General features: G+C 32.6%; 2 protein-coding genes across 2 annotated transcripts; both read right to left on the bottom strand.

Annotated features, from left to right (window-relative positions):
- Positions 1 to 4,743: 4,743 nt before the first annotated feature.
- Positions 4,744 to 11,794, bottom strand: LOC125872933 (GATA transcription factor 28-like). Its single transcript, XM_049553748.1, has 7 exons — positions 11,351 to 11,794; positions 10,313 to 10,396; positions 10,093 to 10,226; positions 7,814 to 7,921; positions 7,337 to 7,442; positions 5,237 to 5,308; positions 4,744 to 5,101 (listed from the first exon to the last, which is right to left on the bottom strand). The coding sequence occupies exons 1-7, from the start codon at positions 11,756 to 11,758 to the stop codon at positions 5,027 to 5,029; spliced, it is 987 nt and encodes a 328-aa protein (XP_049409705.1). The 5' UTR covers positions 11,759 to 11,794; the 3' UTR covers positions 4,744 to 5,026.
- Positions 11,795 to 13,772: 1,978 nt separating this feature from the next.
- On the bottom strand, positions 13,773 to 20,849 carry LOC125878207 (KH domain-containing protein HEN4-like). The gene is made up of 7 exons (XM_049559412.1): positions 20,167 to 20,849; positions 18,046 to 18,489; positions 17,702 to 17,965; positions 14,778 to 15,071; positions 14,604 to 14,686; positions 14,261 to 14,372; positions 13,773 to 14,130 (listed from the first exon to the last, which is right to left on the bottom strand). Exons 1-7 carry the CDS (start codon positions 20,776 to 20,778, stop codon positions 13,999 to 14,001), a joined length of 1,941 nt encoding a protein of 646 aa, XP_049415369.1. The 5' UTR covers positions 20,779 to 20,849; the 3' UTR covers positions 13,773 to 13,998.
- Between the last annotated feature and the right edge of the window lie 4,247 nt (positions 20,850 to 25,096).

The following is a 25,096-nucleotide window of genomic DNA, read 5'->3' on the forward strand; positions in this document are numbered from 1 at the left end:
GCTGAAAATTGATACTAAGAATTAAGGAGGGGGAATTTAGAAAATTTGATTCATTGGAAAAGACTCAAAAGGGTAAATGGAGAGGAAAGAAGCAAAACCGTTGATTTATATGATGGTGTCACGTGAAACGTCCATTTATTTAACGTATCGAGTCACGCTTTATGCACTTTTGTCCCCACCCGTCACGATTATCATATTTATATTTATAGAAAATAAAAATCTTAGTAGTAGTAGTAAAAAGACAGGCGGGGAAAACTATGAGATGTATACACAAAGATTTTGAAGTTTTTTTAAAATATTATTTTTATGAAAAAAATTATGATGTTGAATTTGATTTGGTAAATAATAAGTTTATAGACTATAGTAATTTCTTTTCATGAACGCACTATTTGACTTAATGATATAATCATTGTTATTCGTTGTATTATTGTATTGTATTATTCTCTCCGTCTCATTTTATGTGTGGTAGTTTGACTCAATACGGAGTTTAAGAAAGAACATAAGGCTTTTAAAACTTGTGATCCAAGATGAATGATAGGAATTTGTGTGACTGTAAATCATTTAATTAAGGTAAAATATATATTTTATAGTTAAATTGTTACTTAATATAGAAATGGTTCATTCCTTTTTAGACTGACTAAAAAGGAAAGTAAGTCACATAAATTGGAAAAGAGGGAGTATTAGTTTAAATACAATGTTTATTTTGATTGTTACTTAAACTAGTATACATTCCCGCGCATTGCACAAAAATTATTAAAAATTATTTAATTACTCGAATATAATGCATCCTTTTTATTTTATTAAAATATAATTATCATTTTATTGTCAATGAAATGTACTTAATAACATAAAATTTATATAACTAAAGGAACAAATCATATAAAAGCATGCGATCATCAAATAACATTTTTGATAAAACTAAATATTAAATTATATATTTCTTATACAAACATTTCAAAAATATATCATGATTAAAAATAAATAAAATGCATTAATTAAATAATTTATTTATTTTTTTTAAAAAAATTGTAATAATTTTAAAATATTTATTTTAATAATAAATTCCTCATGTTAATGATCAATCAAAAAGTTGAGTACAAAAATGCATAACAATTAACAACCTTTATTAATTTCATATTGATTAAGTTTCTACGTTTCTACTCCTCTACTTGTTATCTAAGTAAAGCTAAACATTTTTTTTTTAAAAGACTATGTTAAAAAATTGTATATCCACTATCAAAGTTAAATATATGATAAAAGTTATAACTAATAAGCATTACATTAAATTATGAAACAATTTAAAAGTTAAGTACATTAAAAACATGATTTTTATTTTAAATTATATAACCATATTTTGTGGGAATGTAGTTAATCATTTCCACAAATATAGGTTCATCTAGAGTTGAGAGACGATATATTTGGGAATTATTTTATATAATAATAAAATATTATATTTCTTAGAAGTCCGAAAAAAATTTAAATAACAATTAAAAGTATTTTCCATTTTAATTATAAATATTATTTTTAACATGTTCTTTGTTGCCAACATTTTTGTGGAAGCAACTGAATGTATTTCAAATTCATTGTTATCCATTATTAATTATTAGATTTAAATTTTTTATTTCTATAATATAAATTGCTAAATTAAATTAATTTTGTTAATTCAATATAAATTTTGTTTTTAAAAGAATCCATTATTCATGAATCAGTTATTTTAACTACATAATTATAATTAGTTAAATTATTTTTTTTGTTTTTTTTTAATTTTTTTTTATTCTGTAGTTTCTTATTAAAATTAAATTTTTTGAACATTTGTGATGGTCACTGATTTAGTTTACAAATATTTTTAAAATTTTAATTTAATTGTTTCTTCTTTGTTGTTTTATTTTTCATAATCTTAAATTGCATTTTCAAACTATTTAATTTTTAGTTATTTTTGCACTAATTTTACTAAACTTTATTATAATAATTAACACCTTTCAAAACTATTTTAAAAGTAGAAAGTTAACATGTGCTGTTAGAATTTTTTTTTCTTTTTAATTTTTTAACGCGTAATTTAGGAGTAGATAATGTTAATAAATTTTATTATAACACTTTTATATCTGTTTTCGCTACTTTTTGCATAATTTTTTTTAAAATGGCAATCATTTTTTGTCTATTTTTTAAATACGGATTAAAAAAATGACTGATTAAAATTTGTAAATGGTATTTTCAATTTAATTAATATGATTATATAACTCTAATTTTAAGTAATTCATAAATTAATGATCATAATCTGAAGTTGCAATAAGTATAAAAAAATATCAAAAAAAAAAAGAAAGAAAGAAAAGTAATGGACTTATAAAACATGTAATTAACTTTCAGATTATTTAAAATATAATACATTTAAGTTATTGTATGTACTAAATGTATATATTTTCTAGCAAAAAGAAAATGCTTAATTCTAAAAATTCTTGACAAAATCTCTACTCTTTTACTATGTTTGTCACTAAGAAAAAATTGCAATTTCATGCTTACCTAGATGTTTTTGTTTCCTGTGAGCTTGTATTAATATTGAAACATGGAGATGATCTTCATATAATTTTTTCAATGTTACTGAGAGATTCATCGCCTTGCCAGTAATGTTATTTCATGAAACTACTTACATTAATGTCCTTTAAATTAATGAGGGGATAAGGTTAACCGATTGTTCTTCCATCATAAGTGTTGAGATATTGTTGGGTTTGCAAGATCTTCCTCTTCAATCAACAAAGATTTGTTCTGTTCCGTACCTATGAAGTATATATGTACATCATCATGTATAAGAGAAAGTATTAACAATGACAAATAAAATTGATTAGTTGATTTAATCTTCAAAATAGAAAAGCATACAAAAATAGTGTTAAATTGTTCAAAAAACAATATACTTTGGTATAAGCAAGAAAAAAAATGATGAATCACATACCAAATATTTTCATCAAATTCCATTGAAAATGAGAGGAACATGAAACTTTTCCAAATAAAAACCGTTTGAAAATTTGAAAACTCCTAGAATTAAGATAAAAGGGAGAAGTTGTAACTATCTATGAAGCTAAAGTTTTAAATTTAAATTTTTATTTCTTATTTTTCAGTTATTATTATTTTTTTTCAATAAAAGAGTTACAAATTATTTTTTTAATATCATTTAATAAAAAAGTTACGAACTATTTTTTTATATTATTTCAATTATAAAAGTTACTAACGGTTTCAATATTTAAAATATTTAATTTCACGATTCAAATATGTGTTGGTTATATATAGATATATAGATATATTAAAATTCTTTAGGATTTATGCATAAGTGGAACGTAATGGAAGGTTTTACAACTGACTGTTTAAATTATAATTTAGAAAAAAATGAAAAATGTTTAGTTAGTTACTCAATGTTTATATTCACATTTTATTTATATAAAGAAATTAAACTTTAATTTTTTTAATTTGTCTTTATATAAATTTTAAACTTATAAATCAAAAAGTATTTTTTAAAGTTATTTTTGAATTAAATATAGATTAAAAATAATTGATTTTTATTAATAATAATTACTGCTTTTTTGTGGTGCTGACATGTGGCGCTTTTCACCTCTCCTATTATATATAGATAGATAGATAGTATAAATATAGGAACCACATATTATAAGTACTAAATAACATCCTATCCCTTCTAGTTTTCTATTTACCAAAAATCTCTTAAAAATAATGTTTGTGGGATACATAGCGTTGTACACGGGATACATTAGGTTTAATACATTCCACATAGCGGGATACATAGCGTTGTGCACAGGATACATTAGGTTTGATACATTCCACATAGCGGGATACATAGCGTTGTGCACAAGATACATAGCGTTTGATACATTTCACATAGCACATAGCGTTGTGCACGGGATACATAGGTAAATAAGGGATTTTTGAAAATTTTGAAATAAGTAGGGATAAACGGATATTAAGGTAAGTAAAGGAGTGTAGTTAAGTAATTTGTCCTAGATAGATTCTATTGTATCGTATCGTATCGTTTAAAGTCATCGTTAGGTAACGACGAAAAGACCCATTTTATGTAACAATCGATCTAGTGTGATCACATCGTTACCTTAATATTTTCTTCTCATTTTGTCTTTATTTATTATTTAATAATAATTATATTTCATGTTTTACCCTACATTTTCATAGTAGCTCTACCCGATTAACCTACTTTACTTGTAGGTTTATCATTCAAATTATGAATGTGTGACATTATGTAACGATAGAGAAAGATACAGTCTATCCAAACATTGTATTCATTAAAACAATAAAGTACAATATAATACGACACAATACAATACGATACATTATGAAACGATACGTAACAACCACTCAAACAAAGTGTTATGATAGTAGAGACACTTCAGAAAGTTTTTAGTTATGTCCAACTAATATTAACATCACTAGCTCCCAAGGGGTTAAAAAGAACGAAATTGTAGTTTTTTGATGAACCACAGTCCCATAATTCTCTTCACTAATGAATAATTTTGGTAGACAATCAACTAGCTCAAAGAAACAAAAAAGGGGAGGATATGCCGTATCAGAAGCACATCTTCAAACAAGATAAAAGTAAAGTTTGCATATACTTTTTATGAGATAGAGGTACGATTCGTTAATGAAATTACACTGAATATATTGTTGTAGTGTAGTATTTGTACTAGACCAAAACTGTGGGGACAAAAAGCAAAAACCGTATGGTCTTCCACATTTGTAGTCATATACCAAATAAAAACTATTTTAAGATGCTTTTACGCTTGCATGTATCGATTCGTGGGACAAATTCCAGATTTCAATTATACATTTGAACACCAGAATAAAACACTAAAACTCCGATTAACAATGTCGGATGCCTAAGAGTACAGTATTTTACTATGTACAATCTAATTTTGGCGGATAGTACAACAGATGAATCTCAATGATTCATCTCACTTCAACATCAACTGCCACCACAATAATTGCAAAGAAGGATTCTCCCTCACAGTTCAAGCAGTCACCCCACTGGGTTGTTGTCGTCTGGAGTGATGATAGCAGCCATGGCATCCGAGCCATTAGGTTCACCATTGCTCTAGCGGAGAGAATTGTATAACAGACATTGAGCTTTAGTAAATAAACTGAAAAATCAACCTTTTATTTTTTGTTGAGTTCTACAAAGTCAATTATCTATCTCAAGGATGGTTTTAAAAAAGTGGAGATTTTGTACCTGTTCACCAGGTTTCGCAGTTTGGTCCTGAGCTCCAGGAGCTGGAACTTTAGAAAGATCTCTTAAAATTCCCTGCGGAAACAGATCAAAGGGGAGTAAAGCAGCATTCCCACTCATCAAAACCATTTAACAAATTGCCAGTGAATGAAATGATTGTTGAATGTTGAGACAGGAAATTTTCTTTGAACTTGACAATGAAGGTGAAGGAGAATTTGATGTCAAAAGCAAAAGGAATAGTGTGTCATGAACTTTATCAGACATCAATGTGAAAAAACATGCTGGGGCTACTAATTCATCCCATATCAGGTTAATCAATACCAAAGGCCTGTCCAGCGAGCTAACAGAGAGTTATATTGAAGAAAAGGTCCAAAAGGTAGTAGATAGGTGAAAATACTTCAAATGGCAAAAGGGAAAAAAACAAAGTTGGGATAAAATTTCATTGCTCCGATAGACTTCCATTATTTAACTGTTGTAAGTAGGAGTTCAAACACAAATAATAACACCCAGTACTCAGATGATAATCTCCGGAAGCTTGAGTTGTAATTGAACAAAGTAAAGGTCACATTTGAGCTCATTTTTAGAAATGAGCAAGGAGTTTGCATACTTATTTCAATCTATTTAAAAGGCTAACATTAAGGTTTGTATCAAAATGTAGAGTGCATGTGTAACTACTTTTAAACAGTGACTAAGAAAATGATTTATTTCATTGAAAGTAAAATCTGTTAACAGTGTGGTACTGACCAAGTATGTATCTTGTTAATAATGAAGTTAATCATCCAAAACAACAGCCTTAAAGGGATATTGATGACAAAAGAGCAATATGTTTGTCTTTATCCTGCACATGATAGACAGGAGAAGCAAAATACTGCAATGGAAGTCACACAAGTACAATTGCCAAAGAAAGCTGTTACACACAACAAGATAGAAAGGTTTTTCAAAAAACAAAGTTACTCGGAAAGAAAAATGCAATACAAGGTGCATAATGTTCTTGGGGTATTGCAACAGTTACAAGCCATGGTGAACGAATCAAAGATCTTTTTACCCAAAAAAAGAAGAAGAAGAAGAATAACTCTCGAGAAGATTGTATACTGCTTTGGAAAAAGAAGATCAATAGCAGGCACCTTTTGTTTTCTGGATAAAGATTAATAGCAGGATACTTATAAGAGAGAATATGGACTTCTCCCACTTTTGAACCACGAAATCTGTGTTTCTTCGTATGGAAAGCTATATAAGGAGCAGTTCTAACAGAATGGATATGAGAGGAAGAGAGATAATCCCTATCACTTGGCGCTCATGTACATGAAGGCGGGAAAGCATGTCAAACATTTGCTGTTACAAATATATGATTTGAGCACAGGTTATTGTGTTTACTGCTAACTGAGGAATATATTCGGACTTCAGCAGGTGTTGCAGGGTATAGGGTAAAACCATCCTATTTTTTACTCCCTATGTCCAACAATACTTGTCCACTATTGACTTTACATACTTCTTAAGAAACTATAAATAGAAGGGTAATTTTACTACATCACCCTTTGAATATAATAAATACAATGCCTTGAAAATGTAATAGGGAAATGACTATAATTAATGATAAAGGGTAAATTAGAAAATAAGTGTAAAATTATCCATTGATTTCATAAAATGGACAAGTATTGTTGGATATCCCAAAATAGTATAGTGGACAACTATTGTTGGACATAGGGAGTTTTTTCTGTATTAGAGTGGAAGTTTATGAGGGGAAGCTTAAAGAATGAATCAGGGAATGTGACTGTTGTCTCTCATGTGGACAATATTGAGAGCGAAAAATCATTTGAAGGAGGTAAAAGTATTTTTATACACTTGAGCAGAATTTTTTTTTTCCTCTACTATTGGAGCACACATGATATCCTAGTCATCCATGCATGCTCTTTGTACCGAACGTCCGAACCATATATTTGCGTAGAATTCTCTACTTATACATCTCGCTCTCAATCAATGAAAATGTGAATGGGTGGGAACTAATAAAAAGTAATATTGATCATGGAATAAACCATCACGAGGCATTTATGCCTAATCAAATAAAAACCATGGAAATGAGTGAATTTTCAACTCAATACTAACCTTATTGGCCCACTTGAGTCCACATGCATTACAAAGAGACCTTGGGCCAGCTGGTCCCCGACGCATCATAGGAGTGGATTTCGAACTAATATTGCAATGTCTACATCTGTTGAGAAATGGAAAGAGAAACTTCTCAGAAAGATGTTAATTGTATTTAATGTGATCAGTAACCTCTGAACCTCGAGACCATGTAAAATTGAATCTGCTGTAAAATGACCACAGATTTACATCAAATTCAATGACGGAACACAGAACAACTACAGAGAAGGGAGGTATAGCCTAGTGGTAAAGCTCTACACCTCCAACCATGAAGTCAGGGTGTTCGAGTGACTAAGGGACAAAAGTGTGAAATGCCACTGTTGGCTCCTAAGGAAGGGGAATTGTTTAATTGTTCTAGTTAAGGGGAATTTTCGGGGATGGTAAACATATTATAAGTTGAAAAAAGGAAAATCAACTACTACAGAAAATGGAACTCACGATGTTTCCTGCTCTTCTTGACCAGAGCCTTCATTCCAATCTGCAGAAGAACCTACTTCGTCAGGTATTGACTTGGCAGATGTAAACTGACCTTTCTTACGCTGCATCCTGAAAATATAACATAGATCAGATAAAGACAACTGAACAGAACAAAGAAAACGACCTAGTTTAAACCATGAACTTCAACTACAAGACTGATGAAAATATAGACAAGTACTGAAATTAATAACTTCAAAAACATAACAGGGCCCTATAACCCCTCCCTCTAGAAGAATGAAGTAAGAGAATAAAATTAAATCATATTGACTAGAGAAAGAACTAGCATCTAAGGATACCTGCACAACTTGCAAGGTCAGATGTCACTATAGACATCCTTTAGCAAAAGTCATTTCACTTGCATGGGTTGGAAGCAGTTCCCTATAATTAAAATATACTGCAGTTGAAGATTGATGCATGGCCACATGAGAGGAGCTAGTAAAATATCCATTCTTGCACCCGAGCGTATGGCATAGTCAGTAGTCAATAAAGTAATGGAACTAAAAACACGTTTTGGTGCTCTATTGCATAATGTGGTCTTCATTATTATGCAAAAATCATGTTTTATATTTTATACTAAATGTGGGAAGACCTCAAGTCTAAAATTGAATAACCAAATTGTCCATCAAGTTAATGGACCATTTGTCCCTTCTTTTAAAAAAAGGCTTCTATTAAATGAATAAAATAATAATTCAGCTACACTAAATTGGAAACGGAGGGCTCTTACTTTAATTATTGTCATTTATCCACAGTTTTGTAACTCAGACCATTTTTAATAGTAATATTTATGTGCTTTTTCAGTTTTACACGTGCAAAGTACATACCCAGAAACTAGTTTAATTTATGCCAAAGGACTAATATTTAATAATTGAGAAATCCCTAGGACCAATGGCGAACGGCTTGAAACTCGGTGGATAGAGGCCCGCCCATTTACCCTTCTCCATTTAAATACCAAAGNCCTAAGCCACAAATCCTCCACCTTTTGCCACTTGAGCTAGGCCTTGGGGGCCTCAAACCATTTTTAATAGTACTATTTATGTGTTTTTTCAGTTTTACACGTGCAAAGCGCATACCCAAAAACTAGTTTAATTTATGCCAAAGGACTAATATTTAACAATTGAGAAATCCCTAGGACCAATGGCGAACGGCTTGAAACTCGGTGGATAGAGGCCTGCCCATTTACCCTTCTCCATTTAAATACCACACATTCAAATACCAAAGATTGGGGGACAATGTTTCAAGTTTTCATATTGTGAAGTGCACTACTTTAGTGCCAGTTGTACCACATGCTCCAAAGTCCGCAAAATTGTGGGACACTTGCATTGATGGAATACAAGGCGCTCAGTAGGAGGTCATGTCTCATCCTTTAAATACTATTACACCTCCCTTCCCTCTTATAGGATAATGTTTTCACCACTAATTATCCTATTATATTTCCAATGTCAAACTAGTGCACTACAATTTCCTCGTTATAACATTCTTTAGTTAGTGCTACCTCATTCCTTAAATGCTGCAGTTGACCTTTTTTTATGCACAAACCTAAGGAAAAGAGGAAGTGAGAATTTTGTCCCATAGCAACTGTTTTTTAGCAGTCAGGTCATTTAGAAATTTCATATTCACATTCAAACAATGCCTTAGATATGAAATAAGTGTGTGCACCTAGGGTGCACTCTGCTTTTTCAAGACAAAGCAAGATGCACCTCAGGTGATCCTGCCATAGTTTTATTTACATATTCAGTCATGACACACTAACTCCACTCTTTTTACTTTTTTTGCAAGGTAAGATTTTTATTGATCCACAATACCAAGGTAATTCTGTAGAAAATTACTAAAAGTTGAAGTTGACTCATACGATTCGCCAAGTCCAACAAGTCAGCCCAGTTGAAAATAATGTTCCTTCAACATAAATGCTCTTCTTGCCTTCAAAACACCTCCTTTACCATTCCAGTCAAATAGTTCAAGCAATGCATAAAGCTGATGTAGAGCCTCTGCCGCAGAGCTTGATCCCCTCTTGTGTATAGCACTTAGCCAATGTCTTTCCCACTCTTCTTGTCAACTTAATTTACAAGGTCAAGCTCAATTAGTCCTATCAATCATTACTCATTAGCACAGAGGATGGGCAATTACAGATGGGACATCAATCCCGACAGACATCAATTTGCATGTTGTCTCCACTAGTTCCTAATATGGTTCAATCAAGCAAACAAGACAACATCATGCATTAAAAACTGCAGTTTAATTACCTCATCGCAACTTCCTTCCGCACAGTATAGCGGATCTTTTTATCAAAACACCGTTCTTTCCTCTTTTCCCTAAAACGATTTAAAGAAGCAGCTCTTTGTGGTTGATTCAATCTTCCAGGAAAGTCACCTGAAGCCTGTGAATATTGCCGAGGAAGTGCCATAACTGATTATAAACCACCAGTCTGGTAAAAGAATGTAAGCGGGAGATAAAGATGAATACCCTCTGACTTTGGGGAGCCACATTGACAGCAGGGATGCCAGGAGGGACTTCGTATCCCCCCAACAGTAACAGCACCGCCTGAACCTAAAACTCAATAAGCATAAAAACAGAATTTACCCCTATTAAGATGATTGTAAATATCAATTGGAAGTTTTAAACCCACTAAAGGTGGATTGAATTCCACTACCAGATGCATATACTAGACAGTGTTTCTAAAAGCGCAAAAATGCAATAAGCACTATGGAGCTTGAAGTGAAAAGTGAGAAGTAAAGCGCATGCTCATTTGAAGTGAAGCACACAATTCTCAACGTCAAAAACAATCTTAAGTATGTGAATTTAGCACTATAACGATCAAATTGCAATTAAAATAACTAATTTCAGTATCCATAAATCTAACTCAGCGAAGTTGAGACTCAAAGCATCCACAGCTTCTCATTTGGATCACTCTGTGCATCATTTTTAACACTTCTATGATGTACATGACTTCACCCATGAAGCAACAACCCCTTACTCGGCATCATTGAGTAGATTTTAATTACAGTGATACTAAAATCATGCCAGTGAGAATCACTCCTACTCGTGAAAGATAAAAAAGATAAAAAAGACCAGCATGGCCTCTTAGCTTCATAATTTGATCAATATCAACCAATCCACCATACACATATAAGCTAACCGATTCACCAATCAAATACAATCTAATCTCAGAAACGACCAGTTTCAGAGTCTTGAATCCCCTCAACTCCAAAAGTCACGTGAGAGTGAGGCAAGAACATTTGGCCAAATACAGAATTACGCCCAATTCCAAAATTGAAACCCCCCCTCCCCCCCAACTCACTCAATCTCTTGTAGACAGCACATTACACAAAAACAGCAAGAATCCTAGTAACGCAAAAAAATTAAATGAAGACCAATCTCGCTAAATAAAAGAAACACCTTTTCAGCAAAACTAATAAAAGAACACACTACACAAGATTCACAAAATAAAGGGGCAAACATTCTTAGTACGCACTAGAAGATGGGTCAAAGTAAAAAAAATACCTTTTCAGGTGAAACGGCATCAAAAACATAAACTTCGCCTTGAAACGACAGCGTAAGCTGATCGGAAGCTCCACTACCAGCAGTAGGAACAATTTCGGAAGGGGGACCATACAAGGCGTTATGAGAAACACCTTCCACACCATTCATCTCCATAGAACCGCCGGCGCCGCCGTTGTGAAGCGCGTGAGAATGAGAGTGATGATGTTGGTCGAAGCGAATGTGAGGAGTAGGGTTGTCCATAGACTCTATTCCTCCTCTACTTCCACCACCGCCGCCGCCGCCGCCAGCAGCGACGACGTCGTCATCATCGTCGTCGTCGATCTGAGTTTGCTGGTGTCTATCTTGGTGAAGTGCAGCGTTCATTGTCTCCCGTCCGTACATGTTAGCTCTGCGATTTGCTTCTGCCATTTTTGACGTCGTTGATTTATATTTTCTAAAAAAATAAAAATACTAAAAGACGTTATTACCCCCACACTGCCAGCTACTATGATCCAACAAATCTAGCTCCATAAACTTTTAACCATATCCAAGCAAACCCGAATCCTTAAGCCCAAAAAATAGGCTCGACAAAATTCTTCCTTAAAATAAAGGGAAAATACATAAAAACCCTCCTAAACTTGGCGCGAAAATTTACTTTAGTACTTCAACTACACGGGTGTTTATATACCCCTAATCTCATTTAAAGTGAATAAATACCCCCCTAAGAATACAAAACCAGTCTCACAGTGGCAAGTATACTACACACGCGCCAAGTCATTGCCATATCAACGCCACATCATTGCCACGTCAGAATCGTGTTGGAAATCAGTTTTAAAATTTTGTTTTTTCCTTCCCTTCTTCTCTCTCCCATATCAGAAATCAATTTTTAAAATTTAATTTTTTTTTCCCTTCTCTCTCCAATGGATGCACTACCTTCCACATCCATTAGTGTTTTCTCATTTCTTGCTTGATTATTATTAATTTTCACTAATGACTTCTCTATTTTCAACCTCAATATCTTCTAACAATTTCACTAATTTCTTTTGAGAAAATTCTCATACATTTTCTATCAATATCCATTGATGTAAGATTGCAACAAATATGGACCTACATTGAATTTTTTACCGATTTATTGCTCTCTTTGATATTTGAGGACAAATAAATCAACTGAAAATGTAGATGAATTCGACCCTTTAGTAAAAAAAAAAAAAAAATCCTTTCCAATATTCCATCTTCAAAAACCCTTATTTTTTCATGACATACAACAATCATAAAAATGTGTTAATGAAATTTTCTTTAGTTTGACAGAAATCTCAAGTTTGATCGGAACGAAGTTTAATGATTTTTCTCTCTTTAGTAGATCTGAAAACAAAAAAAAAAAGATGAAGGTTAAGATGCAGGTGAGGTAGGGTACAATTGGGGTGTTCGAAGAAGGAGAAAGGGCGAGATAAGGGGGCTCAAAATAAGTAAAAAGGGCTGGGGAGGGTGGGGCGGGGGGGAGGGTTGCAGAAGAAGAAAAAGGGGATTGGGGGTGGGTGGGTTTGGAGAAGATGAAAGTAGGGGTGGCCGGGTGGATGATTTTTTTTTCTTTTTTAATTATATAATACATATATTAGTGGGACCAATTTTTTAATAAAAAAGAAAGACGCTCTTAACTATTTTCTTTGTGCCACGTCAGCATTAAGGGGGTATTTATTCACTTTAAATGAGATTAGGGGGTATATAAACACCCGTGTAGTTGAAGTATTAAAGTAAGTTTTCGTGCCAAGTTCAGGGGGTTTTTTTTATGTATTTTCCCTAAAATAAAATATAAACAAGAATTTTGTCCATATAATCAATTGTTCGAATGTAAGCAGAAATTATTGTTACTTGGTTTAGTTTGATTTGAAAAATAAGAGATAAGTCGAACTAAATTTTATATATAAGAAACATTTTTGTTTTTTAATAATATTTTACAAATTCTTTTTAAAATTTTCTTTTCCACTTTTTCCTTTTTTTTGTTTAAATTATGACGATTAAAAAGTTGTTATATAATCAAGCTTCGTTTAGTGTTTAAAGAGTTCTTTTAATTGCAAATATTGACCAAAGAATATATTTGAGATTGGTCAAATAATTCGATTATATGTATTAACAAAATAACGGAATCAGTTAAATTTAAATACGTTCATGTGCATGGATAAAATTCAATTTGAATATGTGGCCCCGTCCAGAACAGAACACATTAGTCTAGGCGGGATATTGATAAAATGGTTTGATACGAACATCTCAGGCCGCCTAAATTTAATATTGGAAAGACGAACTATATTAATCCTTAATGAACATGTTTCTCCACTTAAATTCATCTCGGGCCTACATTATGCAATACTAATTGTTTCTCTGGTAGTTACTATAAGATTCTCAGATGCAAGCAAATAAAGATGTCAACTAATCCCTTTTCAAATGAAAGAATAAGGTTTTGCGCATGTTAACGGGGCATAGAATAAACTTATTTCCTAACGTATTCTCAAAATACCAAAAAATTAATGTCAGTACTCTATCTAAAAATAAAGAAACATCAGAGTCATCACATCACAGAGTATACAAAATAAAAGTATAATTGGCTTTTGACATAGTTCTAACTGTACTAGTTCAGTATACAAAATTGGGATCCTCTTTGGTAAGTTCATTGGTTATTCAGTTAGTATGAATGCCTGAAGGAGACTCTGAGCTGCCTGGGTTTCATCTGGGGTCCCAGAGATCACGATAATCCTGTCAGTTGTTCCAGGACGGGGCTCGTGTACCATGACCCTTGCTCCTGAAATCTGATTCAGTTCCGCAGAAAGATTAAACACCATCACAAAAGTGAATGAAGTACAAAGAAGGCATATGAGTTTAACAATCCTGTCTACCTTCCACAAACCCAATTAATAAAGGGCAAAAGGCTAAACGTACTTGTCTTAAACGAGTCAAGTTGCTCCCGTCCTCCCCATACACACAGCCCATGATGTTTTCAGGAACCATGATCTTCACAGTAGTATTGGTCACTATGGCAGATCTGCTTCCACTGCAAGCAATAGAAAAATGCAACAAGCTGATGAATACAATCAAGAAGTTTCTACTCGGGCATCGAGATAATCTTACATATCTTTTGTTCCAAGTCTATAATGACCATTTGGTAAATCTAGGCAGTGAATTTTTTCCTAAAAATCATATTATAGGGAATCCACCCTCGTAATTACATCCTGTCACAGTTGAAAAAGCATTAGGCGCTTGTGAAGCAGTGCAAAACACCAACCTTCCAAGTTCTATGCCACCTTTAACTGAATTAGATCCTTTGCTGACATCAAAAGCACCTCTCTGGTTTACTGCGGGTCGTGTCTAATAGCCAAACCCAACGGAAATGTTCAAGGATAAGTCAGTGAACATACATTAAATTGAAGGGAAAATTAAACATTCAGCGGTTCATCACCTGTGATGACCACAGCCCCGGTGATGGGGGATGATCTATCTTGTTGGAAAGTACAAGGTTATTAATAGACCGCGTTAACTCAGGATGTTGATTGTTATCATGTGAGACACCACTAGACCGATGAAATCCAAAAGGAGGTTCCTTCATTTGGCCAGAGGGACTACTTTCAGATGTCAAAGGGGAGCTGTTTCTACTGATGCCACCATTTGACACCTTTGCTGCCAAGAGGTTATCACGCAACCGACCAGTGACATTTCGTAAAGCATCTTGTACATTTACGAACTCACCTGCAATCTATACAATACAATCTCAGTGCAACAGATACACCAAAATGTCTGATTTTATATAGATTGATTTGACTAGGTCCAGGAAACCACATATGAGTGAAAGGAAGTGTTTGATAACTTTCAAATCATCTAATGAAAAGATAATTCTCCACAAAAAAGGACATATCGAAATACCTCCTCTTTTAATTTAAATTACAAACTCACCAAGTTTCATAAAGTAATTAAATTTATAATATTATTGCATAAAAGAGCAAACCACAGCTGCAATTTTGTTAAATGAATTATATTTAATTTGCATCGACAAGCAAGACAATAAACATTGTTTTTTTTTTATATCGATTATCGACTGTGCATCGTGGGTTCTAACTAGTATATTAAGGAGAGGTGCCAAAATAGTTCTGTATTAACAAGCCTAAGGTTTTCTTTTTCCAGAGAAATTTCAGGATTCAGTCACAAGAAACTTGCATATTTTGTAACTAAAAAAGTGCATTACTCTAATATTTTGACATCAAGAATATATCACCAAGAATTAATGAACTCAGTGCATATCGTTAAACTTAATGGACCAGTAAGTCAAACCTAGATGAACTAAAACGAAAATCGAGATAATTATGACATGGACAATTTGCTCAATTTATCCAGAAAAGAACAATTTGCTCAATTTATCCAAAAAAGAACAATTTGCTCAATTTATCCAAAAAGGGACAATTTACTCTTAAACTTAAAAGGTCAATGGTATGACAAACAATGTGTGTAAACACAAATTAGCTTCCGAAGGTTGAGCAGTCTCAATTTCACTACAGGATTTGCGAATAAATGTTGGGTAGGATCACCTCGAATGGCTTGAACCGCATAGGGGAAGACCCACAGGTACAGCGATTGGGTAATCTTTTCAACAAATCAGCCGGCGCCACACTAGAGGGACTGAGAAATAAATCGAGTACAAATCTTATCTTCAGGCTTTACCTTACTGATCCTTTGGAGTGCGATCAGTAAGATTTATTTTATCGCAAAATCTATCAAACAGCAAATTTCTCAACTATCTGAACAAACAAATCATGCCTGTTTTTGACGAGGTAATTCTTATTACTCCTATACTTATTAGTTTCTTCATGCAGTGAGTGCATTTGACGCACTTGACAGTTGGGTAACATGCATTTAGTCTTTAATAACTAATCTAATATGTTTGAAGATTAATTCAAAGTTTGGAGTATTTCTCAAAAAAAAAAATCGAAGTTGGAGTAAGAAACCAAAATTGTTTAGGATTTAATATTTGCTATTTTTAAAAATTTCATGTCTAAACAGGATTTATAGTCAAGTTATATAGGAATAGGTTTTCTAGTTTCTAGTCAAAATAGGTTTTGTACTATTATAAATAGGATTTTTGATAGCTATTTTCTAAGTGGGGAATTGTGGAGAACATTGAGAAGATTTATGAGATTTTGGGTGTGTTCGGGATGAAGAAAATGTTTTCTAGGAAAATAAGTGGGTTTCCTACTTATTTTCTTGTGTTCAGTAGTTGAGCAAAAAAAATTATCCTAAAAGGATTTGTATATAATTTAGATAAACACTAGGGGAGGTGGGAGTGGGGAGGACACAATCAATGTGGAATCTCACAAGTAGAACTTGTTTTCCCTACTTTCATTTGTTTTCTTTTATGACAAAAGAAACCCAAAGCCGCTACCCTTTGGGTGCGCACAGGGTAAAACTGTTTTCCCTACTTCCATTAGAGAACTCATTTTAAATGTGGAACTCATTTTCCTCTTTAACTACAGTGGCAGGCTTGAATATGTTCTGATGGCCAAGTTAAACGCCCTAAAGGGGAGGCTAAAAGAGTGGAGCAAAACTACCCATGGAAATCTAAAAATGCAAAAACCTAATGTGCTAAATCAATTAGCTGACCTGGAAGTGATTCAAGAACAAAGAGCTCTAGTAGGAGGGGAAATAGCTTCTAGATTGGCATTGACCTTGGAGTTTGAGGACATAGCCAAGCCTGAGGAGATAGCTTGGAGACAGAGTCACTAGTAGAACTCATTTTCTTGTGTTCATGAGGAGATAGTTTGAATATAATTTAGATATATACTATGGGAGGTGGAAGTGGGGAGGACACAATCAATGTGGACTTACCTTCCCTAGACCCCACTTGTGGGACTAAACTGGGCATGTTGCTGTTTGTATTGTTAAATTCATCGTTACGTAAAGAAAAAAAGTTCCATTTAATGTAATGACTGATTTAGTGTGATCGCCTTAGAACCTTTTTTTTTCTCATTTCGTCTTTGATTATTATTTGATAATTCTATTTGATCTTTTAACCAACCTTTATATAATAACTCTACCCATATTCTACTTTTTCATTAGGTTCACCCTTAGATTGCTGATGTGAGGCATTATGTAATGATGGAAAACGATACAATCTATCCAAATATTGTAATCATCAAAACAATACAATACATTATGAAAAAATATGTAACAACCATCACAAACAAGCTGTAAATGAAGTCCTATGTTTCTTTTGGAGGAGTGATCTACAACGAAGCATATATGACTTAATAATTAGTTTCAGATATATGGTACATTAGTAAAAGTATTTCTAAAGTTTGAAGAAGCTAAAAAAGGACAAAGGCTGAACAATCTCACCTGTACAACTTCATCATTGTCCGAGACACACTTAGGAACTTGGTCACCTCTAAATATCCGTATGCTGGTACCTGTCTCCTTCCTGATATCTGAAATTATTGCGCCTCCCTTCCCCAATAAACAACCAACTTGGCTGTTTGCCACCACAAGTCGGAATGTAATTAGTGATCTTGTTCCCAAATTCATCCCAGAACCAGCATCCAGAATCCGATCAAAAACAAGAACAACAGCGGTTTGTGCTGGAGATTTCCGTATTTCTAGATTCTATATAAAAAGAAAACTAAATCACTTGACCACATATTACAGATAAAAAGATACCCAAGACAAAATACACCCCAACTAACCTCTAATGCAGTAATAGTTATCATTCGCTCGTTGCACTCAGCAACATTTGGCCCAACAGCAATGCTTGCTCCGCTGTCATTCTGAAGAGCCCTAACAATTGTTCCAGCCTTGCCAATTATAGCCCCTACCTTATCATTTGTGCAGAGAATCCTGAAAGCAACCTCTTGTAGTGGCATTTTTGAATCACTGCTGGAAAACTTGTCAGCCTCTAGTGGCACAGAATGACATCCAGAGGCACCTGAGAAAGAGCTTGTGGTTATTGGCTGTGACATTGAACTCCTTTGTGCAGGTAGATCAATTGGCTCAGGGGGCAAAGTCTGCTCTGAATCTAACTCAATTGGTGCATTATCAACCGTTCTAGTCCTTTCAACGGAGAAACAGTCTTGAAGGCGGCGACTGACAGCAACAAGTGCTTTCTTGACAGCCAGAATATCCCCTTCTATCTGCCATTAACCAACAATTAACACATCAGAAATCTTCTGACATATTCATTGTGCCGTTACCATTTAGTTAAAGATATTCAATTATAATGTAGATTTTCCTGGTAGACTTTTGCAAAATTACAGAGCTAAGAGTGTAAGTTGTTGCATCGATGCTTTCAAAAAATTACTATGCATTTACAGGTTCACTGAAGGTCATGCTACTCTCTTCTGGAGTATATAGCTGCTGCAATAACAGGGGTCCTGACAGCAGAAAAATTATAACATGTACAACAACATATCCAGTGCAATCTCACACAACTGGGGTCTGGGGAGGGTAGAGTGTATGCAGACCTACCCCTGCCTTGGGAGGTAGAGAAGTGAAATTATAACATGTGAAAAAAGGATAATTCTGAAAGTAGCTCAAAAAGTTTAAGAAGTTTTTAGACTTCACTATGAATGCATGCTTCTGCAGATCTAGTACAAACTAAAATCAATCTTGCTGATGATTTGCAATGTTTCAAAGTAAAAACTTGATTCTTCAAAATAGAATGGTGAAAGAAAACTGAGAACTAAAAGAGGCAATGCCACTGTATGTTACTTGGCAATACAAATTGTTTGGTTTGCAGACAAGACATACATGGATTGCAGTACAAGATATGGATAGTCAAAAGGTGATTAAAAGTAACTAAATTTTTTAAAATGGTAATTGGGGTATCCAAACAATCTTGTGCGCACCTCAACTGTTGGATATTAGGTCTTCATATTCAAACCTAAAACTTGTAGTATTTGGTTTTGAAGGATGAAGATTTGTTAGCAATAATATGCTTAGCCTATATTACAATTTTAATCAAACTACTATTGGTTCTGTAATGGTATCAAATAAAGCACTTTGAGGAAAGTTAAATTGGAGATATACTAAAACATGAGATAAGTGACCTCTTTTAGACATTGAAAATTCCATGTTAAGCACTTGTAATCAGCTTATGTCAAACACTTTCTTATAACAAAAGAATCATACTACAAACATCAGTACAAACAAGAGCGATAACGACAGATGGTTAACTAAGTATTTTCAAGGGCATTTTGGCCATTTATTTGATCTAATATTGCTAATATGAGTAAGGTTATTCCACAATGGATTTCGGTATGAAACCAGACAATAGCATAGTTGCAGGTTTCATTTATGGTAGTAATATTTACGGGGAAGCTATGCACACGTTGAGTTTCCAATACGACAAAACCAAATGAGCCCTAATGACATCACAAGAAAATCATGTGACCAATACGCTTACAATCATGTGATCAATATTATTTCTTATTTTTTTATGACAAGGGAAACCCACAGCCGGTACCCTTTGGGTGTGCACAAGGTAAAACCCCGCTCCTATGCAATAGCTCGCAAACCACATAAGAGAAGTAACCCGCACTAGGCAAGCCCGGTGACACGAGCTCGACCTAGAAGGCAAACCACTTGCTTTCGCTGGCAAGGGGTTTCGAACTTGAGACATCCAACATGGAAGTCCCAAGCCCAATCATGTGATCAATATGCTTACAATCATGCATATGAAATCAGCTACAAAGTAAAATTTTAAAAAATTGAAAATTGGGATTGAGCATAGGCAACTTCAAATTTGATATACTACATATGAAACCTGAAAAACATGCAGCCTTAAAAGGAATTTGCAAGAAATTAATCACCTCGACAATTTCATCATTGGGCGAAGCACAACTTGGCATCTTTCCTGAAGTTAATACCTTAATCCTACATCCATTTTCTCTTCTAATTGTATCTATTACTTTTCCACCTTTGCCCATCAAAGCCCCCACTTGATTCCCCTTCACTAATAACCTACACGACACAACATTCTCCACACCCAAAACTAGTCCATTATTTTCCGCTGTTACTTCTATCACTCTCTCAAAAACCCTAACAAGTGCTTCTTGTGCAGCCGAAACCTCTATTTCATCAATTTCTTCATTCCGCTGGTTATCCCCAATGGGGCCCAATAGCCTTATCCTCTTGTTTACTGAAGCAGGGGCTACTACAACAATGAGTCGGTTGTGGTCGTTTGGTGCGGACACATCAACGTGAATCTTAGCGGAGGTGTCTTGTTGAAGTTGTCTAATAATGGACCCTGATTTTCCGATAACTCCACCGACGCGTGAAGCATGGCAGAGAAGTCGGAACACAACACGTCTCGGTAATGGTTGTGGTGGAAGGTGTGAGTTGTTGACCACGGCGGGCACACCGGCGGCGCCGGCGGCGGTGGAGGAATTGGGGACGGAGGCGGCAACAGAGTTTTCGTGCATTAGTGTAGTAGCTTAGGACTTTCCCAGAATTGATAGAGAAAAAAGAGTGCAAGTCTAGCCCTATGTAATAGTAAAAAAATAATAATTTTTGGACTGATGAGTGGACTTCTATTCGATATTGACTATATATGACTTAATTGTAAAAAAAACATCTCATTATTATATTACTAATTTATTGCAATATCATCCACTAACAAGACTTATAAAACCAATTTATTACAATATCATTCATTGACAAGAGGAGTTTTAAAACTAATTTATTACAATATTATCATCCACTACCAAGAGGAGTTTTTTCTGGTAAACAAGCAATAAAAGGAGTCATAAATTATAAAAGCGTAATGTATTATGGTCCATAGTTATTTATCTATATTTGAGTTTTGACTTGTCATACTTATTGTAAATTAATAAATAAATTAATAATTTTACTATATCATTCCTTGTTATTATAAGTCATTTTCACTCGTTTAATTCTCGATCAAAAAGATTACCAAAGAGAATACACCTAGACCTAATTGGTTCCATAAGTTAAGTTCCTAGTTTTAAAATAAACTTAAAATAATTGATACTATCATTGGGTGAAGTAGAATTTGGCTCCCTTCCGTTACATCTTTTGTTATCGTCCAATGATGAAATTGTAGAGGTAATTAATATCTTGCAATTATTTTTAAGGTTGTTTTTCTAGTTATACTATTACCAGAAGAACAGACAATAAAATTTGGCAGATCAACTCTGAAGTTGCCTATGCTCATTGGGGATAACTTTTCTCAAGTTAAAACTATCTTTTTCTTAATATGTGGATTTGAAAATATATCTTTGTTCAACCCATATAAATTAAATATTATTGTATAATTTATGTAGGTCAGTGCGAAAGCCAGTAATGATTTTTTCTTAAAATGTTCAGTCTTTATTATAGGGTTCAAGTCTATATTCATGATTTCATATTATTCTGTTTTTTTCATTAAATATTTTTACAAATAGACGCAAAAAACAGTGTACTAACAGAATTCTTATTAATTAATTAGCATATTTCATAAGTTTGGTTAAATTTCATTTACGAATTTTGTTTTTTTGTTTTTATATAATAGATTTTATAATTTATTTTACGTTTATATAGTATTATTTTACGCATTGTTTTGTAGAATTAGAAAAATGTAAAACAATATTTCTATTTATTTGATTGTCCTTTGAATTTCAACAGTTACTATAACACTTATGTATAGGTTTTAGTTTTCACTTTAATTATATACGTAAGACACCAAAATATCAAGTTTTGATCATTTTATGTCTTCTCTACAACAATCTACTCTTTTTGTTTATTTTTATTTTGCTTAGCTCCAACAAAAATGTCCACGTAAATCTATTTTTTCCCTTTTGAAAAGTTTATTTTTTGCCTATTGCTACCATTTAGGTGTTTATATATCTATGGACTAGATTGAAATGTTTTATTATACTTTATCTAATTAATTTATGTCTACTTTATTATCAATCAATTATTTGTAGCCGAAAGAGGTCTCCATATAGTTATAGTTGTACCTGCCAAGTATTTCTTTTCCCATTACTTCTTACAAGTATTTATGAAACTGGCATATATGCATATTTCCTTTATGCAACAATCTCCACTTAATTGAACTTTAAGGAACAATTACACTACTTTAATTTTTCATTATTGCTATTTTTTAAAGTTTGCATTGAACGTCTTTTTTATGTTAAAATTGAGACATGATTATCATGTTATATTGCGTAGTATAATTATACTAGAGAATTTGGTCGCGCTTCGCGCAGTTATAAAAAATGTATATAAATTTATTTTAGAAATTAATTATGATACAAGAAATAAAAACCAATTATAGAAATAAGAAAATGATAAAATCATGATACAAATATTTTTGTAGAATTAGAGCTTAAGTGAATTACATTTTTATTATCAAATATTTTTCAAAATTAAAAGGCGAACTTATTAAGAAAAAAAATCATATATTATGATGTTAATACATATAATTCGAATAAACATATTTAAGGACTTGATCTTTTTTTCTTGATTTTATTAAATACTAAATTTACTATCTGATGAATCTTCTTTTTATTTGAAAAAAATGATGAAACTAAAAATAGGAGGAAAAAGAGATAAGTATTTCAATCGAATTTCTTCTTTGATACTTAATCCTTTCATTTTCCATGATTTTTCTCTAATTTTTCATCATCGTCTAAATAAATATTTTTCTCTTATTTTCCATCATCATCATCTAAATAAACCTCTATTACTAATTTTTGTGTATATCTTATATTATTCTTTTGGTAATTCTTTTAAAGTAGAAGAAATAAACAAATTTAAAGAAAATGTAAATGGTTCTTCACCATAATAAACACCTAAGAACGGTGTATTTCAATATTTTATATACATTTCTTTTGAGCCATGAGTAGTAAAATTTGAACGTCTCTTAGCGTAGTTAGCTATTTCTGGCAAAGTTACAAATAACTAATTTGAGCCTAAGTGAAAATGTAATTTACTACGATTAAAAAATTTATAAGAACCTAAATTTAAAAAAATTATAGAAATAACACATTTTTGTTAAGTTCGTAATCACAAAAAAAAAAGATGAAAAAAAGTTACATAATCAGTGCACATATTTTTGAGTTTTTATCCGGCTCCCCTCTATCCACATCCAAGAGACTTTTTTATGGAGTCAAACTAAAGTATAAGTCTAATATTACAATAATAATATAAAATATCACTATTTCAAATATGAAATAAAAATAATAATCTTGAGTAAGAATCTTATGAAACCAAAAATATGAATTTATATTGACAAAATTAAAGTAATATCACAAGGTATCTTAAATTTTGAAATTAAATAATTGGGGGTTATGGATATGAAAATTTAAAGAAAATGAGTTAATAATATTAATTAAAGTAAAAGTTCAATAGATATAAGTTATGGAGATAAAAAAATTAATATAAATAAAAGATGGCAAAATAAAATAAAATAATGAAGTTTCCTTCTTCATTTCGATGAACTTGTACTAAACTAATGTGAACATCTCTTTGTAATGAATTTTTGAAGAATATATCATTGATCTTCATCAAAGTGAAGCACGTATCATGTCACTATCGTTTCTATAATTTCTTATGAAAAAAATGAAGAATAATAAATAAATAAAGAGAAAAAAAAAAGGGAAAATTGTATATAATAGCAAACTATTAATTCAAATTAAATGCTATAAATATAGTTTGATTTAATTGTACCTCATAGCAAATTGTTGCTATTTCACCTCTCTCCTAGTGAATCTCGCTCGCCACTCTCGTTCTCTCCCTCGCCTCTCTCGGTTTTTATACAAACGCAAGTGCATAAAGTGCGTTTGTATTTGTATAAAGCGAGAGAAAATTGTATATATGCATATATTTTCGTTCCCCTCTCTCCCATCTCCCAGATCTCGCTCAAATCTCGCTCTCTCACTTTATACAAAAATCACAAATTATATAAAATGCGTTTGTGTTTGTATAAAGCGGGAGAAAATTGTATATATACATATATTTTCGTTCCCCTCTCTTCCCTCTCCCAGATCTTGCTTGCCACTCTCCCAGATCTCGCTCTCTCACTCGCCTCTCTCGCTTTATACAAAAATGCAAATGTATAAAATGCGTGAAAATTGTATATGTACATATATTTTCGTTCCCCTCTCCCAAATCTCGCTCGCCACTCTCCCAAATCTCGCTCGCTCACTCGCCTCTCTCACTTTATACAATTGATCTTTTTGTATATGTATACCAAAACAGATTATACAACTACTTTCTTTTGTATATGTATAGCGAAATATACATATTTATGTTTGCTATGGAGTGCAATTATGCAAACTTTGTTATAACATACAAATATGAATTTTGTGTTTGCTATATGTGAAAGTTGCTCAAAAAAAAACTACACTAATAATGAGAAAACGCAAAAACGAATATTCAACATCTCCATGAATGATTGTTATTTATAGATTTGATAATCCATAAGAATAGTTAGAAAGGAGTTGAATAGTCATGTTATTTAAGTAGAGAGTATGAATAGATGGTGGTTTTGTTGTAACTCATTAGGTATAATTAGAATAGTAAATATGATTGAATTTTTTATTTAATAAAAAAAATATTTAATGAAAAGAATTAAGAAAAAAATCTCAAAAAAAAGGAGAAAAAAAGGAATTATATTTGATTAAAATCATTTTTTTAATGAGTTATAAATGTATACCTCATAATATAATTTTAATTCTTAACATTATTACGTAACAATGAATATGGACAAAAAAAAAAGGAAAAAAGAAGGAAAAAAAA

The sequence above is a fragment of the Solanum stenotomum genome, chromosome 1, assembly GCF_019186545.1.
Source record: "Solanum stenotomum isolate F172 chromosome 1, ASM1918654v1, whole genome shotgun sequence".
NCBI lineage: Eukaryota > Viridiplantae > Streptophyta > Magnoliopsida > Solanales > Solanaceae > Solanum > Solanum stenotomum.

Bases quoted from the DNA above. Each gene is read 5' to 3' on its own strand.
- LOC125878207 (XM_049559412.1), bottom strand. From the start codon at position 20,778: ATGCACGAAAACTCTGTTGCCGCCTCCGTCCCCAATTCCTCCACCGCC. The intron at 15,072-17,701 runs GTGAGATTGTTC...TGTATTGTATAG, and splicing joins ACAATGATGAAGTTGTACAG to ATTGCAGGTGAGTTCGTAAA. The intron at 14,373-14,603 runs GTTGGTGTTTTG...TATTGCTTGCAG, and splicing joins GGTGGCATAGAACTTGGAAG to TGGAAGCAGATCTGCCATAG.
- LOC125872933 (XM_049553748.1), bottom strand. From the start codon at position 11,758: ATGGCAGAAGCAAATCGCAGAGCTAACATGTACGGACGGGAGACAATG. The intron at 7,443-7,813 runs GTGAGTTCCATT...ATTTCTCAACAG, and splicing joins CAAGAAGAGCAGGAAACATC to ATGTAGACATTGCAATATTA. The intron at 5,309-7,336 runs GTTAGTATTGAG...CTGTTTCCGCAG, and splicing joins GACTCAAGTGGGCCAATAAG to GGAATTTTAAGAGATCTTTC.